Source organism: Podarcis filfolensis (assembly GCF_964270895.1).
Source record: "Podarcis filfolensis genome assembly, chromosome: 1".
NCBI classification, from domain to species: domain Eukaryota; kingdom Metazoa; phylum Chordata; class Lepidosauria; order Squamata; family Lacertidae; genus Podarcis; species Podarcis filfolensis.
The window spans coordinates 101,678,982-101,706,866 of NC_139604.1; the positions used below are offsets into that span (position 1 = coordinate 101,678,982).

General features: G+C 39.4%; 1 protein-coding gene across 12 annotated transcripts in view; it reads left to right on the plus strand.

Annotated features, from left to right (window-relative positions):
* NPAS3 (neuronal PAS domain protein 3) overlaps nucleotides 1–27,885 on the plus strand; it is a 634,645-nt gene that overhangs the window by 88,410 nt on the left and 518,350 nt on the right. For 6 of the 12 annotated variants that reach the window (XM_083611866.1, XM_083611870.1, XM_083611873.1 and 3 more), the window contains exon 2: nucleotides 2,812–2,901. The exons of 5 other annotated variants lie outside the window; for them this stretch is intronic. In XM_083611866.1, the coding sequence (XP_083467992.1) occupies nucleotides 2,812–2,901 (90 nt within the window). Of the gene's footprint in view, nucleotides 1–2,811; nucleotides 2,918–27,885 lie in introns of all 12 variants that reach the window. One more of the 12 variants, XM_083611867.1, reaches the window with a different exon arrangement.

Sequence of the window (27,885 nt, forward strand, 5' to 3'; positions counted from 1 at the left end):
GAGGGAGTCTGTTACACTGCTGAACAGCTCTTACTGTCAGAAAGTTCTTCTTGATGTTTAGTTAGAATCTCCTTTCTTGTAACTTGAATCCATTGGTTCAAGTCCTCCAGAACAAGAGAAAACAGGCGTCTCCATCCTTCCATGTGACAGCCCTTTAGATATCTGAAGTTGGCTATCATATGTCTTCTCTGTCTCCTCTTTCCCAGGCTAAACACACCCAACTCCCATAACCGTTCCTCATAAGGTTAGGTTTCCAGACCCTTGATCATCTTGGTTGCCCTCCTCTGCACACTTTCCAGCTTGTCAGTACCCTCCTTAAATAGTGGTGCCCAGAGCTGGACACCAGGTGTGGTCTGACCAAGACAGAGTAGAGCAGTACTATTACTTCCCTTGATCGGGATATCTGTTGATGCAGCCTAGAATAGCATTAGCCATTTTTTGCTGCTGCATAACACTTGTTGACTTATGTTTAACATGTGGTCCACAAAGTCCCCTAGGTCCTTTTCACATGTACTATTGGCAAGCCAGGTGTCCCTCATCTTATATTGGGGCAGCTGGTTCTTCCTGCCTAAGTGTAGAAGCTTACATTAGTCCCTATTGAAATTCACTTTGTTAGTTTTGGCCCAGTTATCCAATCTGTTAAAGTCATCTTGAATCCCAGCTTGGTGTCATCTGCAAATTTGACGAACATCCCCTCAATTCCTTCGTCCAAGCTGTTTATAAAGATGTTGAACAACAACAGACGTGGGACAGAATCCTGCAGCACCCCAGCTATCATTTTGTCCAGGATGACGAACCATTAGTGAGCATTCTTTAGGTTGGGTCAGTCAACCAGCTAAAAATCTGTATATTGTGATTGAATCATAGGAAGCTGCCTTATACCAAGTCAGAAGCTGGTCCAACTAGATCAGCATGGTCTACACTGACAGGCAGCAGTGATCCAGGGTTTCAGGCAGGGATCTTTCCCAACCCTATCTAGAGATGCTGGGGATTAAATCTGAGACCTTCTACATGCAAAGTGTGTTCTTTACTATCAAGCTATGACCCTTCCCCTAATTATCAGGTGTTGGTTCATAATTTATAATACAGAGCTATAGTTTATGTGTCTATTAAATATCAAACACAGAAGTCCTGTACATGTTTACTCAGATGTAAATCTCATTGCTTTTGGTTGAGCTCATGCCAAGGTAGGTAGGTATGGGATTATAGCAAAAGTGATTAGTGCTATGGATTCCATGCTAATGGATTCGCCTGGTGTACTTAAATAATGTCTTCAAATAACAGATAGGTAGCCGTGTTGGTCTGCCATGGTCAAAACAATTTTTTTTCCCCCTTCCAGTAGCACCTTAAAGACCAACTAAGTTAGTTCTTGGTATGAGCTTTCGTGTGCATGCACACTTCTTCAGATACCTATCTGAAGAAGTGTGCATGCACACGAAAGCTCATACCAAGAACTAACTTAGTTGGTCTTTAAGGTGCTACTGGAAGGAAAAAAAATTTTTTTGTCTTCAAATAAGACATTGTAGAGGCATACAAAGCAGATACTATTTAAAAACTAAGTTTAGAAGGTTCAAGGTGTGATTTCTTCATTGATTAAATTCTGCAGTATACTTGCATGATCCATAGCATGTTGAGAATAAACACTTTTTGACAAATTAGAGTAGTGCAGTTTCTTTGTTAATTTTAGTGCTATGCCTTATCATTCCCAAGCAGTTGCACAAGAATTTCATGTGGATGAATCACTGTAGACTATTGCTTTTGTAGGTGGCAGTTTATTTTATTATTGTAGTTTTATAAAGAAAGATGGATAAAAGAGGGAAAGAAATAAGACCATTGTTATAACTTTAGGAAAATACATAGAAATTGAATTCAGAATAGTTCCCATTTCCATAATAGTTCCATCATCTAGAGTAAATCATGTGACAGTTGTTAGGAAACCCAGGTCACACATTTTACTATTAAAATAAATACATATAAAAAGCGGTTTTGTTGAGCTATCTAGGTACAGTGCTTTATAAAGGTTAAGGCTGGAAATATTAGCTAACAAGTAATTTGATATGAATAAATATTTTGGTAACAGGCAATCTTCTGAGCTGATTTCTCCTCTGATGGACATATTAAGAGTAGCCCATTAGGAATGAAAGGGAATTACTCAGATTGCAGGTTAATTACTTAGGTTTTATGCAATATCACAAAAAAGAATTTTATTCCCAAAAAGGTTAAAATCTAAAATGAATATTCCATGCAATTTGTTGTATTCCTTAACATAAAAATAGCATTGAATGTAATGCTTGATTCTAGATTATAAAATTATGTGGTAAGCCCCTGTCCTGTGACAGTCCAGTTTCTGTCACCATGGGGAACTGGAGTAGGCAGAGTTTTAAAAGTTCTCAATCATTCTGAACATCCATGGGCACAGATTGGAATCCTTAACAGATGTAAAGACAGTTTTTGCTAGTTAAGTGTGATGTTCTTTATTTTGGGGCGGGGAGCATTAAAGTTTAATTACTCCAAAGAGGGGTTTTTTTTATGTGTGTCCTATTTTGTCTCTATTTTGAGGAGAAGAGAAATTTTCTCTTACACAGAATTATATTTTAGTTTACTTTCAGAGCTACATTCCAGAAGTAGAACTTGTCCTATAATGTAGATATATATATGTAGATATATATATAGCTATAATGTAGTTGATGTAACAAGATGAGATAGATGTAACATATAATAAAAGTACCTTTCAAAATACTAATTGTCCTGCATTACAGTTGACTGTAGAGAATCTCTAGTCATGTATATCTGTTTTTGATACCTCTACAGAATAACTGTCCAGCATCCTCTGCCCAACCAATCAGAATGTAGGAAAATCTACAGATATGACGGAATCTACTGTGAATCTACCTACCAGAAGTATGTTGAAATCTGTGTGAGTCTTTCTCCTGGCTCGTGGCGTTAGTGCTGTCCCTCTATTCAGAAGTTAAACATGTATTGAAAACTTACACTTCTGTTTGAATGAAATACCTTTGAAATTGGGGGCAGATATATGTTGTTTTCATACTTGGGAATTGTGCTCTTGAAGTTAAAAGGGAAATAAATAAACCTCTAGGACTTTATTAAATCTCTTAGGTATGCTTCTGTATATTGCAGTAAACAAGTACTTAAACCCAGAAAAACCTAGGCAAAGTATATTGCACAGGTGCTTCACATCTTAGGGATTTGAAAGGTGTGTTATGTATAAATTAGCTGTCACTTTTTTCAGTCGTGTAATGGAATGATGAGTTGTAATTTGCATAATCCTTTAAGAAGGCAAATTATACTGTCATGTAGCAGACTTAACATGCTAGCTAGGATTTCATAGCTTTGAAGCTAATTAGTATGTACCTTACAGGACAGTTAAATTGAAGTTGAGTCCTTTTGCTTTTTCAGTCATTTGGCTTTGTCCCTTGCCTAACAGTATCTGAATTTGTTAGTGACTAGACAATGTTACAAGTGTATTGCAGAAAGTCATTATAGGCAGATATTGGCCTAAGCAAGAAAATGGAATATAGTTTGGGTTTTAATATATCTTATAGTAAGACAAGTTTTTCTTTTTCTTTTAACTTTTTCACCGTGGATGAATATTCCTTTATTTCATGAATAAATTTAACAATAGTCCAGTTGCTGCAGTTTATGCTCAGAAATAGGTCTATACATGTGTCATCTGTATCAGATGCAATAGGCTAATGCATGCAGAAAATGTACCTAGTGGTGGGGAAATGCTTGCAAAACTCTATCCCGTGTCTTGTTCAGTTCCCATTGCAATAACCTGTCGTTGGTAGCTATAAGTACTACATTTCCTGGATATGACTACTAGCATGTATACAGCTGGTAAACAAGTAATAGTTAAGTTAGTTTGCATGTGTGTGTGTGTCTCCGCGTGTCCTTCTCTATTTGGATAAATACAGATTTATGTATCCATATCTGATTTTGATGATCATTGTTTGATTGCAAAACAACCTTCTGCCTTTATATCATAACTTATACAGTGCAATTATGAAACTTGATGTACTAAGAAATAAGCGCCAAAGATGTACAGTGTAACGGAATAAGTCTGATGAATTAACGCTGCTAAATCAGCATTGCACCACTGTTACTGGCGGCAGACAAATTAACACAAGATTTGCATAATTTAGGAGCAATCCTACAAACAGGAAGCTGGCGTAAAGCAAGCTGGAGTAGATTAAGCTGGTATAAAGTTGCATCCGATTCAAACTCGGCTCAGCAGAAGGGTTATGGTTGGCTGAGTCAGCCTAAGCCTAGAGGAGGGGAAATAAGCCTTTAAAATAGTGTTTGAGTTACGCCACCCTTTTGCCAGTTTTACTTATGTCACAAGAGGAATAGGACCCATCCTAATACCCCTCTCTAGTCCCACCCACACCATGCTCCAACAACACCCTTCTTTCGGTGTCATCTTAAGATCCGCCAGACTTGGCTCACCCAGCTGGGTCCTTGTTGAACTGGGATGGCAGAGATACACTGACATATCTTTGGCTGAGCTGAGGATAAGGGTAACAGCTCAGCCAGAGATCTGTTGGATCCTAATCTGCTCAGCCTGGCAGATTTTGCCAAAGGACTGTTGTATTAATAGGTTTCTGTTTTGTGCTTTATTCATTCACTCACTCATTCATTTATTGGTTGCCTCCTACTTCTTGCAGTATTTCAGATGTAGCCTAGTTGTTTGATAATTGTTTTCTCCATTTAGACTTGCATTGTGGAGTTTATTTCCCTAATATACAAACCCATCCTAAAACACTTCATTATAAATATGGACAACCTGAAGTTTCCAAAGCTTTACCAACATTTCAGGATACATCACTTTCAGTAATACAGGGTATATAAAATGACAACAGATTTAAAAGTTACGTCAAATAAGGTCCTCTGAGCAAGATCAAATCTTGGAACAGAGAAAGAAACACAATTTATTTGTATGCCGCCTTTCCATAGTTAAAACCATACTCAAGGTGGTTTACAACATGGAAAAAGAAATAATTACAAACATAACAAAAGTAGCCATAAACAATAAATGAAATATCAAAAATTACACAACCAAACTGAATTAATTTCCACAAAAGTCATAACAAGCTCTAAAATGAAGATGCAAAAAATTAATAACATTAACAGCAACAACCCCACCCCAACAAAAAACCCTAAACAACTCCCCACCTCATGCATTTGGAACATTTCTATATAAACATTTCAGCAAGTCTCATTCCAGAGCTGTGTACAGCAACATTTGACACCCAATACAAAGAAATAAAACACTATCATTTAATTAAATTGCAACATAAATTTCAGATTAAGCATCGGTTTTAACTATTGCATATCAACATATCCCTACTGTGTTGTGATCTGTAAGAAAAGTGGTCAATGTGAGGTTGTGTCCTAATACAAATAGTGGGATTTATTCTGTAGGGATGCATCCAATTGTGTTTGCTAGTGGAACGGGCTTCCACTCATGGAACAGCACTTTCCCTTCTCCTCCTCTCCTTTGCAGTCGCCACATCTACTCCAAAGGATTGGGAGATGCTGTGGAGCAGGCTGGGGTGATCACCAGTGGTGGGGGGAGGAGGAAGATGTCCTTTACGTATCAGTGTTATATTATATATAGTATAAAGAACTATTAAGTGTAGAACTTTAGAATTAAAAAAAAAGGTAAAGGACCCTTGACAGTTAAGTCCAGCAGCGAACGACTCTGGGGTTGCGGCGCTCATCTCGCTTTACTGGCCGAGGGAGCTGACGTTTGTCCGCATACAGATTTCCGGGTCATGTGGCCAGCATGACTAAGCCGCTTCTGGCAAAACCAGAGCAGCGCACGGAAACGCCGTTTACCTATTTATCTACTTGCACTTTGACGTGCTATGAACTGCTAGGTTGGCAGGAGCTGGGACCAAACAACGGGAGCTCACCCTGTCGCGGGGATTCGAACCGCCGACCTTCCGATCAGCAAGTCCAAGGCTCAGTGGTTTACACCACAGCACCACCGACGTTCCTAATTACTAAGCATTAATTAATCACTTGGTAATGGGGAACACATCATGCTCCTTCAGAGGTAGTTGGTCCCTACCATGTACTCAGCTCTCAACTGTGGCTCCTAGAAGCTGTCATCATGTGATAACAACTACACCCTGGGAATGGCTTCCACTGACAGGCTAAACCAGGTACCAGCCGATGGGTCCCAAAACCTTGGTGAGTTAGGGACTTCCCCTGCATGTTAAACAGGCTCTGGCAGATTGTGCAGATAAAACCAATAGTGGGTTGAATGGTTAAGAAGGTGGTTTTTGCACATGCTGTAGATGGAAGCGAGGGGCAGATGGGGCTTAGCAACCTGGGAAGGTAACCCATCTAAGAGAAGGAAGACTCTGATCCTAAACCTCCCCTGCTTTGCAGGATATATTTGGGAGAAGAAAAGGCTAAGGAGTAAACTCTACACAAATCTGGAGTGGAGTCCCTAAGACTCCAGGTTGGATAGTGCCTTGTACATCTCCTTCTGACAACTCCTGCAGCAGCGAAGCTGGTGCCAAACGTATTGCTCTGCTTTCCTTTGGACCATATCAGCAAGGCTGAGAGGGGGGTCTCGTTGTCCAGGCCTCCACCCGCACTTCCCAGGCTCGTGTTCCAGAGAGGTCACTTTAAACGGCCTCGGTCCAGTATATCTGAAGGAGTATCACCACCCCCATCGTTCTACCCGGACACTGAGGTCCAGCACCGAGGGCCTTCTGGCAGTTCCCTCACTGCGAGAAGCCAAGTTACAGGGAACCAGGCAGAGGGCCTTCTCGGTAGTGGCGCCCTCCCTGTGGAATACCCTCCCACCAGATGTCAAAGAGAACAACAACTACCAGACTTTTAGAAGACATCTGAAGGCAGCCCTGTTTAGGGAAGCTTTTAATGTTTGATGTATTACAGTATTTTAATATTTTTTTGGAAGCCGCCCAGAGTGGCTGGGGAAGCCCAGCCAGATGGGCAGGGTATAAATAATAAGTTATTATTGCTATTATTATTATTTGTTGCTACTAATGCAGCGGTTCAACTCTGGAGGCAGTGTCTATTGTCACTTGAGACAGATGGATGCCAACAAGTGAAAAAATGGTAACCCTGGCAAACTGTGAACTGTCCATAAAAATCTAGTTTGGATTCAAAGAACTGTGGACTCTTGTACAGTGGTGGACAAGAGTGTCCTCCAGACACTGAATTGTCACAACCAAGGGTCTAGTAACCATCATGGGTAACGTGATGTTGCATTGGGGAATGTACCTGGAATACAGCTCTGAATTGTTTGTCCCCTGCATCCTCTTTCCTGCAACTGGAATTGTCATTCATTTGTGCAAATGGCTCATTTGATGGTCGGCACTCTTTTGTCGAAGTGTTTTTAATTGATAAATGCACTGATTGACAGAACATTTATTAAAAATCAGTATATAAAATATTTATATAAATGAGTTTTACTTTAATTGCTTTAGATCGGATATGAAGAGATCTTCTGTGATGACATTTGAATTTTCAAGTGTGAAATTAGATTAAAGTAGTAAATTTAAATTATGTAAAATGCCCATGCAGTAACCACAATTCAGCTAAAGCTAATAATAGCTAACAGCTATCTATCTACTCGGAAGTAGTCAAATTGTTTTCAGTGGAGGTTGCCTTATGCTGCAATCCTGTACACATTTAACAAGGAGAATGTCCCATTGAACTTATTGATATTGCTTCCAGTAAAGTTATCTGTAGGATTTCACTGTAATTTGTTGTTGTTCATTCAGTGATATACAGCTTAGTGCCAAATATGCTTTTAAGCAGTTTACAAAGAATAAAAATCAGTTACACAAATATTAAAATATAAACACCCGCAATTAAATAATGCTGGTCAGCAATTTGTCTTTCCCATGAAAACAAATGGGACTAGGCTACATTACACCTAATGGAACAATTTCAGTGAAATGGACTCTGGTTGCATTGCTTTCAGTTAGACTTTGTTATAACTAACCTAAGGTGGGTTGTGGCATAAACTAGGCATGAAAACTGCATAGGGATTTATTTTTATATTAAGACGCATAGAACATCTATCAATAAATAAGGCTAACATCCAGTTAAACAAATCTTAACTGACCATCCAATTTGATTAAATCGCTGATCCAGAAGGAGCCAGATCCAAATTCAGAACAGGCGGTTGTGGCTTACTTTGCTTTGGGGTTTAACCTTGCTACTACCTCCAGGCTTCCTTCTTTCCCTCTACCACTATCCCCTCTCCTAAAACTTACTTGACTGTAGGAGTAGGGCAACTGCAAAATGTCACAGGGAGGTCTTCATCCAGAGGACATTGCTTTATCCATTTCAGTGATCCAGACCACAGGGAGGTACAGAGATGGCGCTGGGCAGATGTCTGCAGAGAAACCTCGCTGCCCCTGTCTGTCAGCTTCTCTTTTTGTAACATTGTTTTATCAAGCTTTCAGAAAACAATTCCTTCCAAAGAAAAAAGGATAGTTAGAATTACAGTTAGAATTGCCCCCCCCCACTACCTAGTAGCATAAAAAACCCAGAAAGCAATGTCTTCTGAGTTTTGTATTTTTTTGGCTTGTCCCATTTCACAGGTTTCATTTCCAAATATTTTTATTACTGGCCATGATTTTGCTATAAAACAATGAGATTTCTGTCTTCTGGTTGAGTCCTAATTTGCTGTATTAATTTGACTGTTATTAGCATATCACCATTTTTCTGAACTCTTGCACATTCTATAGGCGTTTGGATGGATTTTAATTTTTTCTGGTATTGCAGATTGTGCAGCTGTTAACAAATTGTCAATTAATTTATTATTTAGTACATTTCTATCCCACTTGGTTCTGTAACAATACTGAATGCAATCTACATACAGTTTGCAGACAGACTCCCATCTTCACCAGACCCTAAACTGCCTATCTTCATGTGCCTTTAGACCATGCAAAATAACAGCAAAAATAATCCCAAACTGCACTTCTTGGCTATACTCTAGAGCAGGATTCGCCAAACTTGGGTCTCTAACTGTTGTTGGACTCCAGCTCCCATCGTTCCTAGCTACAAGGTCCAGTGGTCAGGGATAATGGGAACTGTAGTCCCAAAACAGCTGGAGACCCAAGTTTAGGAAACCTTGCTTTAGACCACTGATTAAATTCTACATGCACGAACAGAGTGCCTCTTGTACAACAGGATTTGTGCTTCCTTTCCTCCCTGCTTTCCCTGCATCTTGAGATATTGGGGAGTGATTCTCCTAGTTGCTGAGACGCAGACTCCCTTAACAGGGCTTAATCATAGTGGTTGCAGTTTGGGTAAGAAAGGGGGCAACATAGCAGGACCAAGTTAGCTAATAATGGCTAACAGCTAACTATCTACTCGGAAGTAGTCTAATTGTTTTCAGCAGAGGTTGCCTTTTTTTATATATAAATAATTTTTATTAATTTTCCAACATACATTTATAATATCCAATCTAAATTTATCACATATTTTCTCTTTTTGAACTTCCTTCAGCCTCTCTAACAATCATCCATTATTCAATTTTTAATTACACATTTCCTAATTTTTATATTGCATTTTATATACCTTCACCCTCTTATTTTTCTTCAACACAATAGTCCTCAAACATTCACAGAGTTTCTTGAAATCCCACTAGCGTTGTTTGCTCATCACATATACATTTCAAATAATCTGAAAATTTTCCCCAATCTTCAATGAACTTTTGGTCTCGTAGATATCTGATCTTCCCCGTTAGTTTATCTAATTCTACATAGTCCATCAGTTTCATTCTCCATTCTTCTAACGTCAGTAGTTGTTCCTGTTTCCATTTTTGGGCCAGTAGTATTCTTGCTGCAGTTACTGCGTATTGGAAAAGTTTACAATCCTTTCTATTTATCTCATTTCCTACTATTCCTAAAAGAAAAGCCTCTGGTTTCTTAACAAATGTATATTTCAACATCTTTTTCAACTCATTATATATCAGTTCCCAGAAGCCCTTCACCTCCTTGCATTGCGGAGGTTGCCTTATGCTGCAATCCTGGACACATTTAAGAGGATTGGCAGACTGAAACCCTATTTTCATAAGGTGGACAATTAAGTTCATTTGTAGGTCATGCTTGAGGTTATTTATGGAAACTTATTTCCTGTAAGTATTTTCTCCTTGTTCAAATTCTGTGAGATTTGCTGACCAATCAGAAGGAGTGTTAGAGCAGAACAGCAAGTTTCTGACCCAGACTCTTCTCTTAAAACAAAGAGAGCTTGTGCTTTGAAAGACAGAGACTTCTCTACTATAGAACATGTTCACTCCAGCAAAGGTTGGATGGCCATCTGTGATGGATGCTTTAAGCTGAGATTCCTGCATTGCAGGGGGTTGGACTAGATGACACTTGGGGTCCCTTCCAACTATGATTCTGTGTTTCTATGGTTGATTCTAAGAGCTACCAGTTCAAGAGTTCCTTGTGTACAGGCAGAAGGGACAGGTAGTAGGAGGGACAAAGCACCATAATAATCAGACAGGGACACTGATTTCAGAGATAGTCGGAGATAGTAACGTTGCTGATTGGCTTTACAGACCCCAAAGTGAATGAATGTCTCGTTCTCTGTCTGCTCCCAGCATACTGCCATGTCAGGCTATAAGCACAAATAAGGTGGAAAGAAATGTAAGGAGGTTAAATATAGGGAACTAAAAGAAGTTAAAGGGCACCAATCAGTCACCTAGTTTTGCAAAACAGACAAGGGTTTTCTGCAGCCGGGTTCAGCCTGTACATTAATTAGCAAAGCAGATTTTGAACAAAAAGAATGTGAAAATTATTTCAATATAGAGACAGGATCCAGGTGTGCCAAGAGGATTTTCTGGGCCTATTTCACTATTTGGATTGGGCCTTCCAGCCCACTAGCTAAAAAGGCACAGATTTGCTTAAGATATGTATGTTGAGTGTCATATGAAAATTAGCATCTTATTTTGCATGTCAAGTGGATGGCCCAAAAATAAACCAATGGCCACACACATTAAAAAAAATGTCTGACAGACAAAATATGGACGGGCATGTAGACCGGACATGTAGACGCAGAATTAATCCCAAAGTCACTCCCAAAAGATGGTAGTAGGCATAGTTTTCCTGAATTTCTTAGCAGATATGATTTGTACTGTTTCCCATGTTGACTTTTTCTGCATGGGAAATGCATTTGTGAAAAATGAAGGGCATTCACCAGTTATGAAAGAAAATTTTGTGAACTATATACTCTACTAAGCTTCTTGAAAGTGAAAACTTTCTAGTACCAGTAGAAAGAATTACAGCAATCACTGTCAGGTAGACATGGTGTGGACAGTGAAATAAAAGAAAAAGAAACAAATATTAACAGATGCTACCAGATGGAAAGAAATGTTGGAATGATTGCTTGGTGTTACCTTATATCTTGCTTCAAGATATAAAAATAATTCCAAGTCTAGTTTTGCGTACGAGTTAACTACCAACCCCCTTACAGTATTAAATGTGATTTGCAAAAAAACAACTTCATCTTTGTTTCAGTGAAGTGTGAAATAGGCCTATGGAATTTTTGCACACTGCCAGTGGCAGAAGCTAAAAGAAGTTTTAGCAAGCTATCACTCATCAAAAAACTGCAGGCGTTATCCTGTGGGGTTAAGCCACCTAGCTAGTCCCCCCCCACCCCCCTACTGAGTGTGACCTTGCAAGAGAAATTGATTTTGGGGAAATAATTCATGATTTTGCAATGAAAAATGCCAGAAAATAAATAAAATCAAAGCAAGGGTGGTTTCAGGCATGGAAAGGACTATGGGCACACACCCATGACACAAATTTGCATATAATTTGCAAATGCTAATTTATACGTATAGATACGTATAGATGGCTCTGTGAAGTTTAGACGGCGGGTGTCCAGGGTCTTACTAGCACTGCACTTTGCATTGCACCCAGCTGTCCTATAAGTGAACAATAAGAAGACATTATAAGGAAAATACTTTTATTGGGACCAAAGGAAGCTACAGCAAGCTTTGTATATATTCAGGCTGGATGTTATGTTAGAAATTTGGGCCCCCAAAATGATGCCTAACACCCTTAAATATTATGGAAAGGGCAAGCAGTTCTCCAGCTACCCAAAGGCAGAGGGTTCACCTAGGTTTTTTAATTCATTGCCAACATTCCTCCTTTTACATGTGTAAACCTGCATGCAAGATTCTAATTTTGCTGTTTAACATTCTTTCCCATCCCAAAGAGAGAATGCTTCTCTAATAAAAGGGAACAATCCCACACTGTGTTCCTTTTTCCTTTTTGCTCCCCTTTGCAATGAAAGGAGGCAGCTTTGCCAAACAGGGAGAGAAAGAAATCAAACCCTACAGGCAGCGTGTTGTTGAATGAAGCACGTTCGCAGCTGGATACCATGTCATAAGCAGCTGCAAACAGGATGTATCCTGTGACAATTGAAGGGGCATTTCTTTTGGTGCAAACTTTGCAAAATTTACAAATGATAGGTAGTTAACTGGAAATACACAGTTTCTGCGAAAAAGCAATGCTTTGCGAGTAATCTAGTTTATCTTGTGTGTGTTTTATTATATTTTGGGGAAGTCTTCTTGCTTTTGCCCTTGAGTATTACGAAGTCGCCATCATATCGTAAGATGCCTGTGACATGGCTCCCAGCTGTGAAAATGCTTTTTAAAAAACGCTGTACTGTCAGTAGGTCTTGAATACTCACTCTGATAGAAACTGCCTCCCTTTCCCCAGAATTTAAGAGGGGACTGGGAAACCGTTCCTTTGATTAGGAGTGGAGCTTAAAGGAAGAGGTACTATGCGCCTTGTTTTTATTTTCTTGGTCAGTGATTCCAGTGTTAAATTTAAAATACCAACAATGTAGTCCTCTGAATGTTTACTCATAAGTAAGTCCCGTTTTGTTCAGTGGGGCTTACTACAAAGGGCTACAGTGTAAATGGGGCTGGAGGTGGCAATATTTCATATGACATTATTCCAGTTTCTCATTAAGCCAGTGTCCTGCTCAGAGAGGGATGAATAAAAAGAGAAGCCCACGGGCCCATTATTTTCTATTTCACTAATTTCCTGAGAGAAAATTTATTTATCCAGTATATCACCTCACTGGTATAATATGACTTCGGTCATACTTGCTTCCTTAAGAACAGGATGAGCTCGAGAAAGTAGATCATTCTATTCATTTCTCCTAAAAACTGCTCAGATGCTGACTTTTCCTTATATGATCCTTTTTAAAAGCTTTCACATGAATTCAACATTATAAAGGTTTATTTTTATTAAGAAGAGATTCTGGATCTTTGTAGAGCGATGTAATTAAACTACAAACTAGTTGACTCTTTCTCACATGACATTTTTGTTTTTGGGGGGAAGTACTGATGATTGAATAAAAAGAAATTGAATATTATTATTCACAAATGAGGAAATCTTGATCTTTCCATATCTGGTGTTAATCTTGACAAAGGTCATAGTTTAGAAAGATAGTAAAACAATTACCATGTTTTTCCATGTATAAGACGATGTTTTTTGCTCTCTCTTTGTAGTCCAAAATAGGGGGTCGTCTTATACATGGAAGAATATCAATCAGTGCTTCAACTGCTTGTTCCGCTTCTATGGCGTCTGCCATCTTCATGCTCTGCTTGGCTCTAGTTCCTGCTCCTGCTCCCTATTGCTAGCTATCACTCGCCTCCTTGCCCTGCCTTGCTTGCCTGCCTCCCTCAGCTCAACAAGTTTGAGCGAGTTTTCCCCCAAAGCTCAAAAAGTTTGGGTGATCTCTGGTGTTTAAAATAGTGATTTCTTAATTTAGGGTTTAAAAAATATGGGCCTTCTAATACATGGGGGCATCTTATACACTGAAAAATGCAGTAATATTTCTTTGTTTTTAGAACCTGTTCTATCGACTGTTTTCTGCAAGGGAACAACAGTGGGCAGTGTGTGACTCTCTCTCATTATCTGGTAGCTAAAATTATGACATATTATCAAATGAAAAATGAATGTAAGTTATTATTTGTGCATTTACATGTACAACCCGGTTTGGTATTCCACAATATTTGGAGGCATGGTTGGTGAAGACTCAGTCGTGGCATTTTGGGTTGCATCACCAACCTGTGGATCCTACATACCAGTGAGACTTGCTTGGCTGCCTTTCTCACAATGTTTCCGCTGCAGCCCTATGCAGTAACCATATCAAACTCATTGAAACTTACTTATGAGTAGACATGTAGAGGATTGCACTGTACTGTTAGACACACTGTTAATACTGTTTTATTTTGCCAGGCAAAATTTTTTCTGTGCTGAGTTTCCCACCACCACTGTTTAATTAGGTGGCTCCAATTTTAATAGTTCGGTTGGTGTTTTATTTTTATGATCCTAGATTTTGTTTATTTGCTGTTTAATTTTTAGGCATGAGTATAAACAACCAAGGGAACCCTTGCAAGTGCATAAAGGCGGTGAATAAATCTTTTCAATGAATAAATAACATTAGCGATGTTATGACAACATTTATGACATTGTTCCTAGGGCATCCATCCAAATTTTCCATAGGGATTTGGAGCAAAACATTTTTTAAATTTTTGCTGGTTTAATATTTGCCTACCTGTTACTTCTCTGTCCTAACTTAAAGTTCTCTATACAGTGGTACCTCGGGTTACATACGCTTCAGGTTACACACTCCACTAAGGCAGAAATAGTGCTTCAGGTTAAGAACTTTGCTTCAGGATAAGAACAGAAATCAGGCTCTGGTGGCGCGGCGGCAGCAGGAGGCCCCATTAGCTAATGTGGTGCTTCAGGTTAAGAACAGTTTCAGATTAAGAACAGACCTCCGGAATGAATTAAGTACTTAACCCGAGGTACCACTGTATATGAATAGTGTTTTCCATGATAGACAAGCTTTCCTTGTTCAGGGAGAATGTGAAGTACAGACACTTTCAAACAAGTGATTCTCCCATGCCTTCTGATATTGTGTAACCCCAGGAGAGAATTGAATCACTTGAATGAATATACAAGTTGTCAAAATAATGCATCCCTAGGTGTTTGCTTCTTAGCTTTTCCCCCCATTGAAAGCAATGGACTGACATTAAATACCTCTGCAGCCATTGCGGATGTGATGATAGCCTTTGGTTCAAGAAATCAGAAGCCAGCTTTGAGGATGTGTGCTGTTCGCCAGCACCCTCTCCCTTGATTGGAGTGAATTTCCTTTACTGCATAGTACTTTGGATCAACGTTAACCAATAGTTAAATGAACGAAACTTCACCTTAACCCAGAACCTGGAACCTGCTTTGAATCACGGCTTTTAGATTTAGTAGATTTCAGGAGGCTCAGGGGCTGGAGGGGGGAATTGCCCTGACACAAATGTCTTTTCACAAGCCTCCTTGCACTTGTGCTGCATTGGATACAGTGAAATGATTAATCATGGCAGTTTACGACAAATGTCACCCACTGTACATACGATAAGGGTGAACAATCCAGTCATCATAGCTCAGACTGCTTGAAGATGTTCCTTTCTCATGAGGGCAACACCTCCGTTTTACAACCAAAGCCTGCTTCTCCTCGAATCTGCAGTGATTCTAGGTTTGCACTGTACAGATAACATCTTAACGGTTAACTGTGGGAGGATCCTTGCTTTCAGGGATAGCAGCATGCTTTAAAAGATCTTGCACTGCTGACTGATTACTGCTGATAATTATGTCACATGGTGGACCCAGTGAAAACCAACAGAAGCCGTTTTGATGCATATCACCCTGGGGATAATAATGCATGTAGACCAAGCATCTGCATCTGTAACAAATGGCTGTGTGGAAATCTGCAAGAACAGGAATAGCATCAGATAAACATCCACAAAAGAATGGCAGCTGAGCTGTTCTCAGATTCACAGTCATGCCTTTGTCGTATATAAAGACAAAAGAGTGCAGTCCACTGCTTCGCTCTTCATTCCAGCACCGCGCATACGAAGCCTGTGCAAGCCTCTTTTAAATGAATGGATGTTGAACAGCAAGAACATCAATTGGATTGTGCTTGGTGTGTGAAATAGTTCAGAGTTAGTTTGAAGAACAGGATAAGACACCAGCATTCCATGCAATACACCTTTTGTAAAGTCTAGGCTCTTTATCAGGCTGGTTTTGAACACAATTTAAATTTGCTAGGGGGGAGAATCTTACTTTAATGCCCCCCTTTCTCCACATTCCAAAGGGTATAATTATTATAAATCAATACCTTCATTATTATCATTGGATATTGAGTGATACCTATTTTCAAACATTTAAAATATTTTTTTATTAAATTCATATAACAATTCTATATCATTTGCCAGGGACACATTAGCTGAATTCCATTTGCAAGGATCTTCCCACTTGTTTTATTAAATGTTACAGCTCCATGCATGTAAAAGGAATGAGCGTGCAGATTATACACTTTATTTTAAATGAATGGTGATCTCCACACATTCCAGAGTTCTGTGCATGCCTTGAAGACAGGCTCATGTGTGCTTCTGGATCTTAACATAGTTTATCGATCTAGTGCTTTGGTGATACTCACAGCAAGCACATCTGCTCTAACACTCACCATGTCTCCCATAAGTATACTTCACACATGCTAACAGGATATAAGTCTCTGGGATTCAGCCAACCTGTTTTGGTAAGAAGGAGGTGCTCTTATCAGGGGTACTGAAAGTCACAAAACCCACAAAAGTTTCCAACCTTCTTTTGGGAGTTTTTCACTGAGGCGGGCGTTGAAGCGAGTTATGTGGAATCTGATGTAGAACTTGACATGTTTAGATTGCACCGAAATCAAGAACATTGAAGACCTCCCAACATGGAAGCAAGGGGTGACATTCTGATGGAACAAAGTGACCTTGGAATGCTTTAGAGGATGGTGTTAGCAAAAGGTTGTTACCAAAACCCTAGTGTATTCTGTGCAGTTTTACAAATAATAAATGGTGATGAACTGGGGAGAAACAGTGATCAGAGCAGTAAGTGGGGAAAGGAGTTCCTAAGAGCAACACACATTGTAGGTGGATGATTATTTTATTTTAGCATTTATATCCCACTTTCCCACCCCACCCCCCAAGGAGCTCAAAGTGGTCTACATGGTTCTCCCCCTTCTCATGTTATCTCCCTTGCTTCTTCTTCTTTGGTGATCACTTGTAGCTGAGTAAGAGAGATCTGTTGTTGATATTTTCTTATTCACACTGCAGGAAAGCTTCCGTTTCTCCTGCCGGGCCTGTTGCTTTTCAGTCTGGCCAGCATCAGCGTGAATGTGTTGATCGCTGCTGTGCATAGGTACTGTTTATTGATAACATGCTAGTAAACTCGACTTGAAGACGACCCCAAGCATCCAAATACTAGGCCTTTATTATTGGTGGGTTGTTTTTTAAAGGCAAGCGTTATATCTGCATTATAACTACAAAATAGATTTTGAGAGTCGCTGTAGATGCTCCTATTGCATAATGCCAGAGAGATCACATCGAGACCAGAATATTATTTTGTTCCCCAAATAGTGTAAACAGGAAATTACTGTTCCTCCCACTGTTCATGTTTATATTTAGAGTAATACAAAATATCTCCTTCCCTGTTCTTTATTGTTATTCTCTTGCCCCGTTTTATTATCCGTTATTTGCAGCAATACTTAACCTTGAGCCATAGGAAGAAGGACGGTGCTTGCAGCATCTTGCAGGACCCACGTAAAAGCTGTTTTGTAGTTGTATGTCAGTATGGCTAAGGCAGGACAGCATTCAATACGCTTTTAATGTGCCTGTCACTTTCATGATGTAGTTAGTTTCCACTAGCTTGAGGCTTGTGTTCTGGAGACCACAGTATGCATTCCAGATGGCAGTGCAAACAATGTCTGTCAGTGACTTACAGGTAAATATAATGAACCAGAAGGGTAATCGGAGAGCTGCAACATGCAATTTGAATATGGATTAGCATACCAAGAGATTGTTAAAAATGTATAAATATCTGCTAAGGAAAGGTATTGTATATCAACATCAACAGCATGCGTATGTCTACATGCATAATGTAGCCATGGCAGGGTATGCCTGATATGTAAATGAGTGAGACCAGCAGCATGTTTGGTGTGCCTTTTCCAGGGAGAGAGCACATTCCGTGGCCATGAGGCTCAGGTTAGATTCTTAGCATCTTGGGTTAAGGATTTTAAGGAAATCAGACAACTTTTTTAAATCCCAGATACTAGGTTTGAAACTTGCCACGAAGCAGCCTCACTGCCACCTTGCCAACAGAAACAGAGCCAACAAGAACAAGAGAGAAGTATCAGCTTGGTTGGGGGAACCCCAAAGCTTGCAGAAGTACCGTGGAAATACATTATTTTGTTAACTTATATATTCAGAACATTCACGTGCTGCCTTCAAATCTCGAAAGTCTGCCGGGCGTCAACTAGGAGTTGAGCATTTCGTGTCACCAATCCCAACACTGTGGAATATTTTTCCAGCAGAGATTTGGCAGGCATCCTTGCTGGTAACTTTCTCGTAGCCTTTTTCATACTGACAGGCCTATTCAGTTGCTTATTTGTTGCCATCACCACCCAGGATGAGCCAATCATTTATATAATTATTTTTTCCTTCTTCTTATGCTACCTTATGCTTTACTGTATTTGTAGATACTGTTGTACACCACATTGGTATTTTACCAGAGTGGGCAATGTGTGAAAACAAAAGAGACGGGTTTTAAAACTCCAAAAGGGGGCACTCTTCCACAGAAAGCCTGATGGAGGATCAAACATGCTCAGTGGTTGATGTGTGTTCTTAGTTGCAATGAGATACTTGATGTGTTGAGTAGCACTCTGCTCACCTGCAGTTCCCAGCAACTGGAATTCAAAGGTGTAATGGGGAGAGGAGGGGAAGAGCAAATTGTCCTTCTTGAACCCTTTCCTGCTCACAGTGTCCTGGAGGAGAGCCACCTGGCTTGCTGAACAAGAGCACCTCCATTAGGGGATGGGGTTACACTGCAGCATGGGGAGCGGGTGGCGCTGTGGTCTAAACCACTGAGCCTCTGGGGCTTGCTGATTGGAAGGTCGGCGGTTTGATTCCCTGTGATGGGGTGAGCTCCCATTGCTCTGTCCCAGCTCCTGCCAACCTAGCAGTTCAAAAGCACGCCAGTGCAAGTAGATAAATAGGTACCGCTGTGACAGGAAGGTAAACTGCATCTATGTGCGCTCTGGTTTCTGTCACGGTGCTCCGTTGTGCCAGAAGCGGTTTAGTCATGCTGGTCACATGACCCGGAAATCTGTCTGTGGACAAAGGTCGGCTCCCTCGGCCTGAAGTGAGAAGAGTGCCGCAACCTCATAGTCACCTTTGACTGGACTTAACTGTCCAGGGGTCCTTTACCTTACCTTATACTGCAGCCTTTCCTTGCAAGGGCCACCAGTACGCCATATAACTTTGATGTTCACGACACACACTGTGGATTAATATACTTCACTAAAAGTTGAGATGGTATAATTTTGAAACAAAACCATTTCAGCACATCAGTAGTCAAAACAGTTGATTGCACTGGTGATATATTTAGACCTTAAATAGGCAAAAGTTATTAATTTTCCCTTATTTAAATCTGAAGTGGTTTTTCATGACATAACTATGACTCACTCTCATAAGCCCTTGGTGGGAGGATGTGTTTGGAATAAAAACAAAAATCCACAGGGAATTTTGTTACAAATATTATAAAATATTGTGAGTCATTTATATTCAGAAGCAGAGTTGAGCCTTATGCTCCCCAGTTCGAAGGCATGCCTTACAACAAGGCTTTGAAAATGTTAAACAAGAACAAAACATAAGAGGAAAGTTCAGATTTAACTGTGAGCTTTTCAGAGCAGGGACCTGTGCTACTTTGTAAGGTACTGAATACATTGAAACTGCATTCTTCTGCTTCTGCTTCTTCAGTTTTTTAATTATTATTATTATTAAAAAATAACAATTAAAACATCCTGAAAGCAAACTTTTAACTTGGTTTTTCATAGTAAAAAAATCAAGGTATGCAAAGTAACAGGTTGTGTTAACATGTCTCTTCTTCTTTGGCGTTCACTTGTGGCCAAGTAATCTTGTCTTCCACAAACACGGTTTTAACAGTGAGTCCGTAAGTGACTGTGGAAGCCAATTCTGGATCCATACATCCTTCCACAGTGGGGACATAGGTTTTGGGACCAGAGTTTATCATGGTGAGGGTTTGCCAAACGTGCCTTCCTCTTAGCACGTTTCTCCCTTCTTCCTCTTAGCACGTTTTAAACCTCTTTTGTTGACCACCGGTATTTTGCTTTCCATTCTTAAGTTGGGAATGAAGTAGTTGATTTGGAAGATGATAATCAGGCATCCAAACAACATAACCAGTCCAACATAGTTGATGTTGAAGAATCATTGCTTCAACACTGGTAATCTTTGCTTCTTCCAGTACACTGGCATTAGTTCACCTGTCTTCCCAAGTGATGTGTAACATTTTTTCGGAGACACCGTTCATGGAATCTTTCGAGGAGTTGGAGATGGCGTTTATAAGTGGTCCATGTTCCACAAGCATACAGTAAGGTTGGGAGTACAATAGCTTTGTAAACAAGCATTTTGGTTTCCCTGCAAATGTCTCCACCCTCAAACACTCTGTACTTCAATCGGGAGAAAGCTGCACTCTCAGAGCTCAGGTGATGCTGGATTTCGGCATCAGTGTTGGCTCTTGTGGAAAGATAACTGCCCAGGTAGGAGAAGTGATCAACAATTTCCAATGTTACACCATTGAGTTGAAATTGTGGCACTGCAGAGGGGTTGTTTTGTGCTTGTTGGTGCAGAACTTTGGTTTTCTGGATGTTGAGTGATATGCCAAGCTTTTTGTATGCTTCCAAGATATTTAGGATGGTTTGGAGGTCATCCTTTGAGTGTGCACACACTATGTTGTCATCAGCAAACTGAAGCTCTATGTCTAGGGTGATATTTACCTAGTGTATAGTTTTGTGGGGGGTTTTGAGACACAGAACCAGAAATATTTAAGCCTATACTATATAATTGGCTTCTACACTATCTGACTTTGAAAAAAAGCATAGTAAAATTTATTCAAAAAAGTTGATTTCATTGTGGGGGGACTTATTTATTGCTATGAGGTTATCAAAACTCAAGACCTCCCAAAATTTCAGCACCTCTTGCTATGGTTTGAGCCCTTTCCATTTTAACCGTACAAATTCTACAAATACCTTCCATATCTCCTCAGAATAATTCTCCTGCATATTCTCTGTCTTACCTTAATAGCACATGTTAATTTATCATTAATAGCTATATCCCACACCTCTTCATACCATTATTCCATTTTATATTCACCTTGCCCCTTCCACCTCCTAGCTATAATAACTTGTGCAGCTCTCAATAAATCTGTGAGCACTTTCCTCTCTTGTGGTTTCTAGAAACTAGTATTCAGAAGTATTACTGCCTCCAACTATGGAGGCAGAGCAGTAGCTACATTGGCTAGCAGCTTTCCTTAGGGTTGGGAGGCCACCCAGAGCACATTCAGGGTCCGGGGGGGGGGGGGGCAACAGAGAGGAGGTGAGGAAGGGGAAGCTCCATGATGCAGGTGGAAGTCTGCTCATGTGACGTTGATTTTCACCCAATGCATTCACTTGAGCAGCTTTTTCAGCCTTTTCACCATCCTTTTCAGAATAAGCACCATTGCTTGAATATAAGATAGAACCCAACTAAGCCTTGTTTGAAATATTCTGGGTACAAGAAAGGATGTATGTTATTTAATGGTGATCAGCAACCAGAAATACACTGGGTTTTACACACACACACACACACACACACACACACACACACACACACAAAAACACACACACAACACAGCACTTAAGAGTAGCCATTTTTCAGCTGGTGTGAGAGCATTTCAGAAAAGTACTGTTTCATACTCACTGTGCTTAGTTTGTACTGTTAAGATACATAATTACTTGTTTAGGCTATTGGGCAACATTTATATTGGTGAATTAGAAGAAGAAATCAAATGTGTTACAGAACGACAAGGGGACTCCATCTATGAGTTCTTGCAACATTGAAGGATGAAAGTGGCAGAAATATCCCTAACAAGATAGCTTACTGACACTGCTGTGGTGATACAATCAGATGTGAATGATATACGTATGTGTTCCATGATTACAGGGCAATACAGAATGCTGGATTCTATCTGCATATGTCATTTGGTGTACGTATACAGGTTATTCAATGGATTCTAGCAATCCAGAATATTACATGTTCTGCTGTCAGTATATTTACTGTTTCTTGCTTAATAAGACTGGTGTTCCTTTGTCTGTTATTGCTAGCATTAAAAAAAAAAAGATTTCTGGAGCTGATATGTCAAGGTCTTGATTCACTGTTGCTTTTGTGAATTCAGCTACTTCATAGTTCTATATATCTTATTTACTTATTTTACATTTGGTAGGGAAGTGAAACATTGTATATGGTTTTTATTGACTGTCTACCAGACAACTAATTTTGTTATTTCAGACTCTTGTCTTGCTTTGTAGTTTGCTAAAACGTGGCTTCTGGCTATTGAACTCTGTAACCAACAGAAACAACAGCATATTTTGTAGCATCCTAAATATTAGCAAATACATTGTGCCGTACGTTTTTGTGGTCCAAGGCCCACTATATTAGTTGCTTTAAATGGTCACTTTTGGCTAAATATATATTCCCTTCATACAGAGGGAAGGGCTATTTATTCATGATTTCGGGGGGGGGGGGGGAACCTCAGCAATGGGAGAGATTGCAGCATCAAATTACTATATGGACCATTATTCTCTCTATATGCAGAGTATACTCACCACTTACTTATTTTTATTTATTTCATTAAATTTATACACAGTTTGATTGTAAAAAACAAATTTCAAAGCGTTTACAAAAAAAAGATAAAACAAAATTATCAACAAAAGAATCAACAACATTTTATGTACCTGAAAGAGTAGGTTCTGGCTCATAAAGTCTTTTGCTGTAGTATGCTTACCTTTAAGCTGCTGCAAAACTCTGTGACATAGTTCAACAACACTGCAATTACGACAACTTTGTAGCATAAATATGTTAACAAACTGGAAACTAATAGATGTGCCTTCTGCTGTTCCTAGCATTCCATGCTATTTGTTTTTCTCTTCCCCATGCTGGTAACTTTTGGAAAGCAGGAAAGGAAGTGACGGTGAACCTAATGGGCTACATAGGCTATGGGAACCGCAGAGGTAGAGTTGGCAAGGAATACATTTGTGCCTAGATGTTGGGGGGAAAGTAGCTTCCGCCAGGAGGCTGCCCCTGTCACTGGTCCACATACTTCTACACTGAGCCAGTCTATGCATACCTTGCTGTGGACATGTGTGTGCTCACCTGATAATGAGATAGTGGATGTGGCCTGCTTGGACTGCGTAAGGTGCTCACTTGGGAATGGGATGACAGAGGAACTTGCATTTGACCCCCTTACCTCAAAAATAGATCAGTGTCCTGACTCAGACCATATCACCCATCCATTAGTCAAGTGTACCTACAGACCTTCCAGTGCAAACTAGTATGCATTGCACATAACTATTCATGCTTGATGTGGGCATTTTTTGTTCAGTTGTTAATTGCTCTGCACAGTCCCTTTGCATAGATAGGACCTGTTGCAAAGGGTCACTTACCTTTGGAAAGCCAGATTTGGCATATGGATTCTTCTTGCTGGTTTGGGGCAAAATTGTTGGGAAAATACATCCATGAAGCTCTGTTAATCAGAAAGATTGTTGATTCTGTTTTATGTGAACCCTTTAAAGTAGTCTGATTAGCTTACCTCAAATAAAACACAAAACTTTTTTTTATTGTCCTGGACATCCATCTGGCTAGAAATATTTCCACTCCTGTGTCTATATTTACCTCTCAGTTCTTTATAAATCTGGATTGGTCTGTCAGGTGTGATGAAAACTCTGCGATTATGCTCTGTAAATACTGGCAGTTCCATCATTGTTCTGTATGTCTCCAGTAAAGGTTTAAAGGGTTACGGAAATTGCTGTATAAAATGCCAGATATAGTACAGTCTCCCTCTAAGCCTATTAGATTACTTTTGTTGTTCAGATGTAAGGCAGTTCTTTTGCTCTGCAAACAGTTCTGCATCTCTTTATAGGGAGAAATGCAGCAGAGCCTCTGGACATCCTGCAACATGTTATGCTTAAGTTTTTATACCAGGAGAAACCACATTCACAAGATTTACTTAGCCAAAGATCCTCATGCATATATATTTTTTAAAGGAACCCTACCCTCCCCTTCATGTCTAGAAGTGAATGGTATTGTATAGTAAATCTCGCGTCTGAAAGCAGTAGCAAGCACCTTGCTGAACTGTTGCATGGGTTTTGGGAAATGCTCCTGCCCTATAGATATACTGCTGAAATCTTTACTGAGAAAAGCACATGCTTTTTGTTAGTTGATAAATGGAGATTAGAATAATCTGCTGGGCTATTTTATGGTACTTGTTAACAACACTATCCTTCCTAAATTGATTCAGTTTAATCCTTACTGCAGCCATAACCTCATTTCTGGAAGACATATAGATAATGTGGTACTTATAGAAGCCTTATGTGTCACTGGGAGGGAGCGGAAAAACAACCAAGACGTCAGTCCCCCTGTTGAAATGTGCAGCAAGATTATATTAACATAGACTTTGAAACATTTGAGCCCCATAGGGTATGGTGTGTGGGCTGATATGACATGACTTGCCTTCAACGGTTGTTTTAACAAGATATCCTTCATATATATATATATATATACCAGCTGAAAGGCATAACTGAGAAATGTTCATAAGAACCTCTGCTGGCAAAATTCTTCACTTTCATCTTTATCGGATCATGTCTCAGTATTACACTGAAACAAAATATTTAAAACTCAGTGTTATTTGCAGCATGTTTGTTTTATGCTTTTCAAGCTACCTTTCTTAATCTGCAGGACATTATTCTTATTTATCTTTTTTAATTTTTGGAATTGCAAAAATCTCAGCATTTCTTTAAAAATATAGAAAATGTTGCGAAATGCAAGTGTGGAGATACCCTGTAAGGTCTTTGTGTAGGGGTTTTTTTTGGGGGGGGGGTAAAAAAGTAGGATATACTCTGTTTCTGCCCATTGCTCCCCTTGGTGTGTAGGCACAGACTCACACACTCACAGGTCATTACAGGGAATGCAAGGGTTTTGTGTATGTGCCTCCCATATTCCCTTCAGTTAAACTGAGCAGTGGGGAAAGGTTGGCTAGAAATATGAGAAGCACACACAGACCTCATTTTCCATGTAATAGTTGAGTAAGGTGTCTCTGTGTGCACTTAGACACATATACTGAGGGTGGACAACAGGACTGTCTTAAACCCTTCTGTATGAAGATACTAAGTATGTGCTGGGAAGAATCAGGCCCTATTAAACTAATATCCTATAGTTATGTAAAAAATGAGGCCACAATCCATCCATGGTGAAATCCATTTGAGTTCCCCTGATTTAAAATGGAAGAGTTAATCACAATTTAAACTCAACAAAGTATTAGAACAGTGTTTCACAGGTTGAAAATAACACATTGTCCTCATTTTTCCTAAATCTGAAAAATGTTAAACCTGTAATTTTTTGTTGTGGTGGTGGTTGTGTTATTATTTATATCCCACCCATCTGGCTGGGTTTTCCCCGCCACTCTAGTATTTTACAACCCAAGCTTCATTTTAAAATGCTTTAGTAATTAAAATATGTCTCAATTTAGTCAAAGTTAACAATTTTTAATCCTCTTTGGATCCTGTCCAAGGGAGTGCAGCTGGGATTGCATTTACAACCTTTCAAAATGGCTACAATCCCACCAGTGGAACTCTAAATTCCCATTGGCTGTGCTTCGCTATCTGTTGTTTGCATAATGTGGTATCATTTGAATAGATATTTTTCTTGACATGTGGTTGTTAAACTTACAAACCCCAAGAGCGGATTTATCATCAATAGAGGATACTAAAAGATAAACAATAGGCTACAGCATGATATGGTCTAGAAGTGTGAGTGCCTAGTTATTGTATGAGCAGAAATAAGTCAGTTTCTAGGGAGGGAAATACTCGTTTTGACTTTATTGATATTCATTCTGTAGCTGCTGCTTTTGAATAATTTTTTATGTTTCCTGAAAATTTTTAGGTTGCGAAAAGCATCTGAACTGCCCTCCTACCTGGCCATGAACTTGAAGACTGATTTCACATCTATAGAGATTTTACTATCACTCTAGACTTTATACTGCCATGTAACTTTTACTGCAGAGGAGGACTAGATGGTTTGAGAGCTTGGTAATGGGATATAGAGACCTTCACCTCTAGGTCACCCTTTTGAATGTAGCCCAGGTGGGTAGAAACCAGAAGTCATTAGTATCTGATGGCTTTTAGCTGGCCTATGTGAAATGAGTTGGTGGTCTCACTCAGCTTCTAAGGAGAAAGGTGTTAATATCACAAAGCCATAATCACAGTTCTCACAAATTGTCAACCATATGAAACAGAAAAAGCAATGCCTAAATGGACATTGATAGAGTTACCCTCTGATCTTTGAAGTGGTCCCTCTAGGTTTGTGTAGAAGTATTATAAGGGGAGGAGATTTTTTAGATTTATATCAGACTCTGTTTTTAAGGCATGGGCAACAACATTACCTTATTTATTCTTGCAACTCCTAATGGAAGGTTGCTATTGCTCCCCTTTTGACAGCTGCTGGATATACATGTGTATTGTTTGATATCTTGTTCTTCGTTGGTATTCATTCTGTTGCAACGTAGAGGTAGTGCCAAGTTGATTCAGAAACAGCTTGGTAATTATGAACTTTGTGAATCCCAGGGGAGCAGACAAAAACATTAAATGCTTCGATCACTATGTCTGAAATCCAACAGGCACTCAATCAAACAATACTTGGTAAGACCCCGGGTCTAGATGGACTTCCTGCCATCTATTTTAAGAAATTCCAAGATGAGCTAGTAATACCACTAAAATATATTATGAATAGAGTGTTAACCTTAGGACAGATTCCAGAATCATGGAAAGAGGCATATATCACCCTTGAAAATTGAAATACCTTTATTGTCAATGTACAACCTGTGCACAATGAAATTAACTGAAATTAACCCTAATCCCAAAAGGAGGATAAGGACCAACTAAAGCCAGAAAACTAGCGACCAATCTCACTTTTGAATAGCGATTACAAAATATTTACAACCATATTAGCAAATAGGCTTTAAAAAGTGTTGAACAGGTGGATCCATATGGTTCAAGCAGGATTTATCCTGAAAAATACCGTAAGGAATGTTATAAATATAATAGAATATTTGGAGGTACATAATGAAAAACAGGCCGCCTTCATTTTCCTCAATGCAGAAAAAGCATTCGTGAAAGAAGTGTTTAAAAAAAGGGAACCAGGTGATGCCTTCTTAAAAAGCATTACCACTTTGTCTAAGGAACAATGGGCAAAGATTATAATAAACAACATCGTTTCAGATAAATGCAACATCAAGAAAAGGAGCAAGACAAGGGTGCCCACTGTCTCTGTTATTATTTATCCTTACCTTAGAAATCTTATTGCAAAATATTAGGAATTATGATAAAATTAGGGGAATAAGAGTGGGCAAACAAAATTATAAAACAAAAGCCTTTTGCAGATGCTATTGTCTTAATCCTGGAGGAGAAAATTGAATTTGGAAAACTGGCAGGTTGTAAAATAAAGAAAGATGAAAGCAAAATGTTAGTTAAAAATATGGATAACCAAGTTAAAATGAAATTAGGAGATATTACTGGCTGTTGTCCAGAATAGTTGGATTTTGGGACACTCCCACCACATGTGGAGGTATGTGCCTGTGGAGGTGCACCCTCTCCAGCATTTTGGTGAGGTTCCTGGGTGTATTAGCACTAGTTTTCTTGGTG